Source organism: Ammospiza nelsoni, chromosome 19 (genome assembly GCF_027579445.1).
Source record: "Ammospiza nelsoni isolate bAmmNel1 chromosome 19, bAmmNel1.pri, whole genome shotgun sequence".
In the NCBI taxonomy this organism is placed as follows: domain Eukaryota; kingdom Metazoa; phylum Chordata; class Aves; order Passeriformes; family Passerellidae; genus Ammospiza; species Ammospiza nelsoni.
This window is the reverse complement of record NC_080651.1, coordinates 9,010,658-9,020,761: the sequence shown is the minus strand read 5'-3', so window position 1 is coordinate 9,020,761 and position 10,104 is coordinate 9,010,658. Positions and strand designations below refer to the sequence as shown.

Sequence of the window (10,104 nt, the reverse complement as noted above, 5' to 3'; positions counted from 1 at the left end):
CTTTGTACTCAATATATACTGAATTTCACATAGCAATTGTCAACTATTTTACAATTGCTCAACATAATTTTGAATGTCCTAAGTACATACAACTAGTTAAAATTTTAATTATATCATATTTTTTGAAACACTTGAAGCCAATGTTCATGCTGATCCTGTAAAACCGGCTTAGACTGACAGCAACTTGTTCAGCATCACTGAGGGCTTCATGCAAGCACCAGTTGTTATCTGAGGAGTTTCCTTTTGGAAATGTCTCCCTGATGCAGCACTGTGAGGCACCTTGAACTTGTTTCAAGCTTTCCAGCTTGAAATGATTTAAGAACCCAACAGAACGGTTGAAACAGTGTGATTGAAATCAATGTAGCACAAGATATGGTGTGAATTTTCAGTCAATATCCTGCAGTCTCGGTTTGGGGATGGGAGGGAAGGTGGGGTGCTAATGCTGGGAACTGGGGCAGAACTTGGGCTGTTTCAGTTTCTTTGTAATGTTCTGATTGCATCGAGGAAGCAAACAGGTACTCTGGAGACCAACTACCCAGAATTCCCTGGCATTCTGCCACGGCTGCACAGAGCAACCTGGAATACAAAAGTCTGAGTGAAGTTTGAAATTATTATTTTGACTTTTCATAGTGGTAAAATTTTTACTGACTACTCTGTAACTTGGATTAGGACAAGTCCATGACGACAAAAAACAGCTTTTCAAACCAAACCATGAAAAGGCAGGAATTACTTATAATCTTTCCAGTTGCTTTGCAGACAGATAGTGATCTTTATTTTATTTATGTTTTTTTATGGATTCTTTGACTGCTGAGAATGCACAAAGATGATAAGAGTTTCCTCTGCAGGACAAGAGGGTGCCCCATCTCTGGAAGTGTTCGAGGCCAGGCTGGGTAGGGTTTGGAGCAACCTGGTCTAGTGGAAGTTGTCCCTGCCCATGGCAGGAGGTTGGAACGGAATAAGTGTTATGTTCCTTCCCAACCCAAATCATCATAATCTTAAAAATCTCTTCAGTACGTCCTCATGGAGCTACCAGGCAAATCCAGTTTTTCTGAATCCCTCTATTTAGCCTCTTTAGCAGAAGGTTTTTGCACAACAGTGGTTATAATAAAGTTCTTCTTTCCTTGAGTAAAACCACTGTATAAAATTAATCTTAATTAAATTACCACAGACACTCAGTGAGCTAGAAATGTGGCCCACCCCTAGAAGTGTCCAATACCAGGCTGGACGGGGCCTCTAAATAACCCGGTGTAGTGAAAAGTGTCCCTGCCCGTGAAGAGCGGCTGGGAGGGGTGGAACGAGATGATCTTAAGGTCCCTCCCAACACTTAACAGTCGATGATTCCATAATTCACTCTATGATAAATCGAGAGCCCGCAAAAACAATCAGCAGAGCAAGAGACAGCACATAACGATGCCTCTGTATGTCATTTCAACAACGTTTACCCAGGACTGCCCGGTCTGGCCCGTCCCCGGGCAGCGGCCGCGCCCCGGAACCGGCTGTCGGGGCCGGGTTGTCACCGGCAATAGTGTCCCCCGCGCCGGAGGCGCGGCGCGGCCGCGGGAGCGCGGAAGGCGATGCGGGAGGCGGGCGGCGGCTGCGGGGAGATGGCGGAGCGGGAGCGGCAGGAGCGGCTGAGGGAGGCGGCGGCGCTCGGCGACGCGGAGGAGGTGCAGCGGCTCGTGGAGCTGGGGGTCGGCCTCAACTCCCAGAACGAAGTCAACGGATGGTAAGGGCGCCCCCCGAACCCAGTCTCCCGGGGAGCTCGGCCCGGGCCGTCCCGTGCCGAGGCTGCTGTCGATTCGCTCCGCACGTGAAAGGCGAGGCGGGGTGAATTGAGGAGAAAGGAAAAGGTCGATCCGCCTCCGAATACTCCGCTATGGAGCTGTCTCTATTCCAGAGAGGATAACCAGGGTCACAAACACGCGTCCTCGCTCCACCTCCTGCCCTGGCTGCCCCTTCTCTAGGTCATTGTGGACTTAATTTGTAATGTTGGTTTTGATTTTTTTTTTCCCCAGCCTGAGACGGTGTGGTCTGTCAGAACACAAACCTCAGCTTTACATGATCTTGCCTAAGCAGAAATATTTATTATTAACTCAAGTCTGAAAATTACTTTCTCTTTCAAGCAGGGAACTTGTTCTAGCGATGTATACAAACACTTGGGGATTTGGCATCTCGTTTAGATCCACCTGAGGACATTAAAGAGAAGGCTGTTCTGTAATACACACTTGTACAAGTAACACTATAGACATAAACACACACATAATTTTATTTGAAGGAAGATTTTCGAGGGAATGCTAAGACATTTTTGGAGACTGTTTTCTGCAGGCTCAGTTCAGCCTGTATTTACTGTGCTATTTCATGCTTGAAAATATATCAAAAAGGGGAAACAACTTTTTACACGGACAGATAGTTATAAGACAAGGGGGAACAGTTTTAAATTAAAAGAGGAGAGACTTAGATTAGATGTAAGGAAGAAATTCTTCCCTGTGAGTGTGGGGAAGCCCTGGCACAGGTTGCCTAGAGAAACTGGCTGCTCCTGTCCTGGAAATGTTCAAGGCTGGGTTGGACAGGGCTTGGAGCAACCTGGGAGAGCGGAAAGTGTCCCTGTCTCTGCAGGGGGTGGAATGAGATGAACTTTAGGGTCCCTTGCAACTCAAACCATTCTAGGATTCTATGACATTACAATTAAAAACAGGAAAAACAAAATTAGGAAAGGAGCAAGACATTTGAAGATGAAAGTTCAATCAGCAGTTTTGAGAAGGATGGAACACTTAACAACTTGAGCTTTAAACTGTCATTAAAATTAAAGCTTGTAAAAATACAACTGATTCAAAGGGTGCTGAATTATCTTAGTGAGTGAGATGAAAACCAGCCTGTCATCGGAATGAGTTTGTGTCTAAAACTGGAATTGATGAAATAAGTCTTGTAATAAAATTAATTATTTTTAAAAATAATGATCTGGTAGTATTGGAATAAGGTTCCAATATTACCGGATGGAACATGCCTGGGCTCATCTGGCTCTTGCTGCTCGACCAGAGGCAGCAAATGAGGTGGTTTCACCTCAGAGACACCTTTGGCCAGCTGTATGTGGCAGCTGGCACTTGGAACAAGCCCAGGCAAGCAGGAACTCAGGTTTTACCTATGATGGAAAGGCTTTAGGCAAGGTGAAGAGGAAAAGGAGATGGATTCTGCCAGAGGGTTAAATCCAGAGTTTTATTTCAGGGTCACAGACATCTGAATCTTGGTAACAGCTCCAACAGAATCCCGACCGCATGGTCCCGTCTCTTTGTAAGCCTGGGGAAAGGGGGAGGGAAGGGGTAGGTGTGCCACCAACCAGGTGGGAGGGGGGGAAGTCTCAGGGGACAATGACACCCGGACGGGCCAGTGACCCCAAGGCTGAGGAGCATCTTTTGAACTTCACCAACCAGACTACGCCCTTGCTGGAATGTTAAGATTGAAGGGCAGCACTTAGCAAGGGGGCAAGGGAGAGGGGAAGGGAGAGGTTGGCACACCTGGGAAACTGGGATAGCTAAAACAGGATATTGCTTCACCCTGCAACATGGTAGTTTTTAACCATGGCAATAAATGGATCCTCATTGTTGTTTAAGTTTGTACAATTAAAATTTTTGCAGTGAGCTTCTTAGTATGTGTGATTCTTAGAGGTGCAGAGTACTTACATTTTGGTGAGTATCAAGTCTGTGGGTAGATGGTTCCTCTCTGCACAGGCCATATGGAATGGCTAGCATGAATCCCAAACTGAGGCTGTACTGTTGATCTTTACATATCTTCTCTAAAAACTAAACCAGCAAATTTTGTTCTCAATGCAAATACCCCGTCTGACTTTGCAGTCTCTTTCTGTAAAAAAACCCTACCAAACCAAACCACCCAAAGTTGAAAAAGCTTTTTGAAAACTTTCAACTGAAAGTTTTTTCCCTTCTAAGTTTATTTATCTCTGCTTTATTTTATGTAATTCTTAAAAAAAAATAAACAAACTTGGAGAAGGGTTGAGCATGTTCATTTTCCTGAAGAATTTCCTTCAGCTGGAGCTAGAGAATTAAAATATAAAAGCTAGAGAAGGGTCAAATATCACTAGAACATGGGTAGGAAAGAATGGTACAACTCTATAGCAAGTTAATGTGTGAGTCTTTAAGTACTTAATATATACACTAAATAAGATCTGAGCCCTAAGCAGCTTTTATGTTTCCTTAATATGTTTCTCTAGTCAGAAACTGCAAATAATAATTTGAAAATGCAGAAAAGGGATTAGTTCTGTGCATCACTTACAGATTGCAGAAAATTAGTTGTCCGCAGATCTAAGCCAAGTAATTGCTGATACAGCAAATGGCAACTGGGCAAAGAACTCTTCTTAGAAATGATGCTTACTATATTTTAAATTAAATTTACTTGCCAGAAAGTGCAAGTAGTCGTGCTGGCAGCATTAATTAAAGAGTACATATCCTAGGGGGATACCAGTAATAGATCACATATACACAAACACAAGTATTCTAAGTACAGCTGATTCTTTCAAAGATTAAAATATCATACACAAACCTTACTTTCATACTTATTTTTCCAGTAGCCTAAAGACTGTACCCTAAGAAATGATAAATTGAAAAGATCCTGAACTTTGAAAATACTATTGCAGTAAAGAGCATTGGAGCAAAGAGAAAATGGCATCAGCAGGTGCCAGTGCAGACTCCCAGTCCAGGGCAAATTTCCAATGAAGTTAGCAACTCAATCCTATTTTACATGTACGTAGAGTGTTGTTATAGGCAGCAAGAATGAGTGGAAACAAATCTGCCATAACTGAGGATTTGACACAGTGTTTTCCATGTGCAGGACCTGTTTGCACTGGGCCTGCAAGCGGAACCATGCGGCAGTCGTGGCTTATCTGCTGCATGCTGGGGCTGACAAGGACATCCTGACAAAGAAAGGGGAGAGGCCAGCCCAGTTAACATCCAAGAGAGAGATCAGGAAGATGTTGGGAGGTAACCTACAGTGACTGTGCCATATGATCATCAAAGATTGGTAAAAGGGCATGTGTGCTCCAATCTTTGTTTTGCATGTGAAGATAGTGTGTTTGGATTTTAGTATTCGGACTTGTTTTCTAGAGTGTTTACATGATAAGAAAACAAAGTTTTAAGTAAAGAGGATTACCAATAAATTCCATACCCAGATAGCCAAACTTTTTTCAAAACACTGGAAATCTAGAAAAACTATATTTTCAGGAATGCTGTGTGCCAGGTAGATGCAGTTTCCAGTTTTCAGAAGGACAGCAGGAGAAAAATATCTGTAGGAAGGTCTTCTATGAGCAACACCTGATTTTCCTTATGTTCTATGTTGGATAAATCAAAAATCAGCAGCCTAGATAAATGGCTCATTAAAAGACATCAGTAGAGCATCTCTATCATGCTTTGTAACTTCTGGAATAGAGCAGGCTTTGCTGCTGGAGGTGATATGTAATTTGAAATGCAGCTGATTAACAACATCTTGTCTCTCCTGTGCACTCCTGTGTCTGGTTTTGTTTTCACTGGTGTCTCTCCCAGCTATTGAATGGGTAATCCAGCAGCTCTCCCAGTACTGCATGTTCCCTTTATACTCTACCTTAATATCAAACAACATATGACCCTTTGTTTTTCATTGCCTGCAACATTATGAAGATGACAACATTATTCCACCAGAGACCATGTTACAATATTCTGTACAGATTAAAACAAGCCAAAACAGAAGTACTGCAGTGTTTACAAGGAATTAGCACCCCCGGAATTATTAGAATCAGACTCAGCTTTTATGTCTGTATGGCAACACCTGAGCATTCTGCTTATTGTATGAAAAAAAGACACGGTGCTTCCTGATGCATCTTTTAACCTGTGATGCTTTTAACACCGCATTCCCAAAAAAAAAGAAACCCAAAATCAGTCTTGGAGAATGTTGTTTGGTTTGTTTTACAGTGGAAGATGAACTCCCAGACTTAAAGCAAGATTCAGATCTGCCAATCATCCCCAATTACCTGGCTAACCCACCTTTCCCATATGTTTACAACACCTTGAGTACCAGCATTCCAGATCCTCCCCTGAATGGGAATCTCTCACACTTGGAACCACAAGACACCAACCCTCCGTCTGTACCTGACTCGGACACCTGTGGACGAGCACGAGCGCTGTTGCAGCCTGGGAACGCTGCTCCTGAGGCTCCTCCCAACAGGGACATCCCACCCCTGCCTCAAGGGTCTGCTGGGCCATCACACCCAAATCCTGTCCTCCAGAGAGCTCCTGTTTACCAGGGCTCAGTGTCTTGGGGCAGAAGTCCCTCTTTGCCAGCAGGATCCAACCAGTCCCTACCCCAGCAAGGGAACAGCTCCTGCATGGGACCTGTGCCAGCCTTTCAGCCTGTTTTCTTCACAGGAGCTTTTCCACTCAACATGCAAGGTAATACCAAAAGTCTCTTCTGGCTTTGTGTTGATCTTCTGACACCTTGGGCAGTGCAGACTAATCATGGGTTTCCGGAGACTTTCAGATTGCCATGCTTAGCCATTTAGGAAACATTTGAAGGGAATGAAGTAGGCAGATATGCTGTTTCTGCTAGAACTGTTATTAAAATATTCATGTAAAATTTGCTGTCTCAATTGCTACAAAAGCACACAGACACCAGGGTAATCTAATTCTCTAAATAGCATAGTCCAAGCTGCAAATACAGATCATGAGCAAGAAGCTAGTGAGCTCAAGAGAACCTCACATGGCTCAGTTTGCACTGAGCTGTTCTAGGATCTGCCTGTTATGCAGGGAAACTTTGCCTACCCAGAGAGGGAAACCTGGAATTCCAGTTACCATTAACAATTTTGTTCTTCAAGTAAAAGGCATTCTGCTACCATGGGGGAGCAATGCAAAGTGAACTGAGAGCAAGAAATACCAATAAAAGCAATCTTGGATTGCTCAGGAAATTGATAACCAGTACAAGCTGCTGTTAAATCAGCTTAAATCAATTAAAGAGTATTCATGCAATGGTTCAGACATGCACACATATATTGCATTAGATTTGCTATGATTTTTTCATATAGTTTGATGAAAATCAATCTAATTAAATCTGTGGTCATACAATTCCAGGTTTTGGTTTCTGAGTATTCATGTATTCTTACCAGTGACACAAATGACAATAGAACATAGAAATACCTGGAAGTTGTTATAGAGACATTGTTTCCAATTTCTTTATACCTCTACCTATTAATGTGACTTTTTATTTCTAATAGAGCTGGTGCTTAAAGTGAGAATACAAACCCCTAATCTTAGAGAAAATGACTTCATTGAAATTGAACTGGACAGACAAGAACTGACATACAAGGAGCTGCTCCGAGTGAGTTGCCATGAGCTGGGTGTGAACCCTGAGCATGTGCAGAAGATCAGAAAATTACCAAATACGATGTTAAGAAAGGTAAGAGCTCTACCTTTTGAAGTGCAGCAACTTAGAAAAGAGATTTTTAGGTTACTGGTACAAAGGAATAATTTGTTGGTCACCTGCATAGGCCCATGTTGGAAAAAAAAAAAATCAACCAAAAATGAAAAATCTCTGCTCAACTTGCAACACTCAGCACTTGTTTGGGATTTCTTCAGTAAAACGGTTCTCAAATTTCTTGAGCACCTGCTTTCATCACCATTTGGTGCTGGACCCAGTTAATACCTGATTCTATGCCTCTGTTGTAAAATTCAGTACAACACAACGCCGCTGTGAGCTGCCAACAGCATTTAAAAGGCCTGCAGAGCTCAACCAAGCTCTGTGAATTCAGTAAGGCCTGGCTGCAGTCCTTGCACACAGGTGTTTTGTAGGGTTGCTCTGAACATAACTGTCCTTCCTTTAGTAGCATTTAGCCTGTAGCCAACAGAGAAGGGACCTGTTGGCCTGTTTTACCAACTCATCACGGACCTTTCTTTCACTCTCAAATCCTTACAGAGTATTGTTGGCATCACTCTTGGGGCAAATCTGATTAGGAATAGATCCACAGACTTCACTCTGCTGCATCTTCACTGACTATAGGATGTCTTCCTCTGTCTGTGTTAGTCAAAAAGTGGAGGAAAAAAAAAGACATAAGCAATTCTGTCACTTTCCAACTTTAGTTGTTGTTGAAAGAACTTTTTATTTTCATCTCTGATCACTTCAGGCTCTCTGGTAGGACTTCAGGACCCCTGTTGTTCCTGCAGTGACACAAACCTGACTCTGTGTACTGCTGTTGGCAGCAGAGAACTGCTGCAAGGGCTCAGAGCTGGCCTTGCTGGGTAGCCCTGAAGAAAGCCATGCAGGCCATGAAGGTCTATGTGCAGGACCTCCTTGGGTAGATGCAAGCATCAATTCATCAGCTTGCTAATTCATGCTAAGAATTAGCAAGGGGAAAAAGAAAAGGATTTGGGTGCCATGCAAATCTTGCAAGTGTAATCCTACTCATCACTTGCACTCACTGTCAGTGTTGCATTCCTTCTAAAAATAGACTTAAGGGAATAGTTGAATAAGACCCCAGAGTAAATACAAGATGCAACAGGATATTTGCTTTCCAGTTCACTGTAAGGAACTCTCATAGTTAAAAATAAATACATACCTTGTGTTAGTATGAGCTTATTATTTTAACTTACCTCTGCAAAATTAAAGGACACTAACACTATCACCTAACTCCTTATTGTATTTGTTTAAAGGACAAGGATGTTGCAAGGCTACAGGATTTCCAAGAACTGGAGCTTGTTCTAACAGTAAGCGACAAAAACTCACTTTTCAGAGTCCCAACACTTTCTGAACAGAGTGGGTATAACAAGAAGGCATCAGAACTTACGTACTAATTAAGGAATAAAACAAAGTATTTTTATCTTTCATTTTACAATTATGTTTGAAAAACAGTACCTATAAGGGCTAATGATGTGAAAAAAAATCTATTTTGTTAACTGTGAAATAAACTGAAGTGGTTATGCACATTTAAAGCTTCTAGTTAATCTACAAACAGCGAGTCTGGTATAAAAGTAGCTCATTGCACAGGAGTATTGGTAGAACTATCTGTTAATGCAATACTTCCTTACAAAAAGATAATTAAATACTGCAGAGTTAGAAGCTCTCAGGGAAAGGCTTACCTTAAGCTGTTCTAATAATTTGTTTGCTATAAAATAGCAGAGGTACTCAAGCTAAAGAACCTGCCATGAAGCTGATTTAATATTTCTACTGAGTCCATTACCATCAATATTCTCTTTTTAGATCATGTTTATTAAGTCCTATCTTACTTAGAGGGGAAAACAACCAGAAGGGTTTACATCTGTGGAAGCACAAAACTATGTCAAGTTTAAATTCTATCAAGTGACTTATAGTGATTTCTTAATCCCTGTTTACACTTTTCCCTATTTCTCAGGTTGAAAATAAAAGTGACAGTAATTGTCCAAATAATAAATATGCTCTCAACCAAAATCCCTTTTAGAGAATTTTTTCCCTGTTGTCTGTTAATATATACATGAGCAATTGACATGTAATGACATGTGCAATTAAATATACTATTTTTGTTACTGTATTGACATTTCTTCAATGCTGATTTTATTTCCCCTTTTAAAAGCACATAAAATGTAATTTTATTTTTCTTTGACCTCTACATTCCTGAGAAAAATTGCATCTTGAACCTATAAAGATACCTGTGTAAAAGAAACTAGTGAAGTACCCAGGATTTTCTGGGGCTGATAGCCAAACTTGATGTTCCTATGCAATGTATTTTCTTTTTTTCACTGTGACTTGTGTTTACCCATGCAGTTTACTGAAAAGAAAATCACAGTTACTTAAAATTCAGAGTTTGACTACTTTGCTGTGAAATTCTTGAAATAAAGAAATTGAAAAGTATATAAGAGCTGAATTTTATCTGATTTTTTTAGGATTTTAGTATTTAGTCACTTGAATTTGAGGAAGAGTTCTACTCTGCTAGGCCACATGAAAAGCAGGTGCTATGGATTAGGTGAATAAACTAAAGCATGAGATATAACAGGCAAATAGAATGCACCAAACTGGTCCATTCACCTTTCCCCCCAGTTTCTTTGGAAACTGCAGCTGCCAAAGGAATTTATCTGTTGTCTTCTCTCGGAGTTCAGAGTCTGA

The 10,104-nt window shown here is 41.5% G+C and overlaps 1 protein-coding gene across 1 annotated transcript; it reads left to right on the top strand.

Moving 5' to 3' along the window:
• Positions 1–1,515: 1,515 nt before the first annotated feature.
• On the top strand, positions 1,516–9,857 carry ANKRD40 (ankyrin repeat domain 40). Its single transcript, XM_059486021.1, has 5 exons — positions 1,516–1,726; positions 4,840–4,988; positions 5,952–6,428; positions 7,247–7,428; positions 8,679–9,857. The coding sequence occupies exons 1-5, from the start codon at positions 1,575–1,577 to the stop codon at positions 8,817–8,819; spliced, it is 1,101 nt and encodes a 366-aa protein (XP_059342004.1). The 5' UTR covers positions 1,516–1,574; the 3' UTR covers positions 8,820–9,857.
• The last annotated feature ends 247 nt before the right edge of the window (positions 9,858–10,104 follow it).

Excerpts from the sequence above, each read along its gene's own strand:
- ANKRD40 (XM_059486021.1), top strand. The coding sequence starts at position 1,575 with ATGCGGGAGGCGGGCGGCGGCTGCGGGGAGATGGCGGAGCGGGAGCGG. Across the intron at positions 6,429-7,246 it reads TTTTCCACTCAACATGCAAG|AGCTGGTGCTTAAAGTGAGA; the intron begins GTAATACCAAAA and ends TATTTCTAATAG. Across the intron at positions 7,429-8,678 it reads CAAATACGATGTTAAGAAAG|GACAAGGATGTTGCAAGGCT; the intron begins GTAAGAGCTCTA and ends ATTTGTTTAAAG.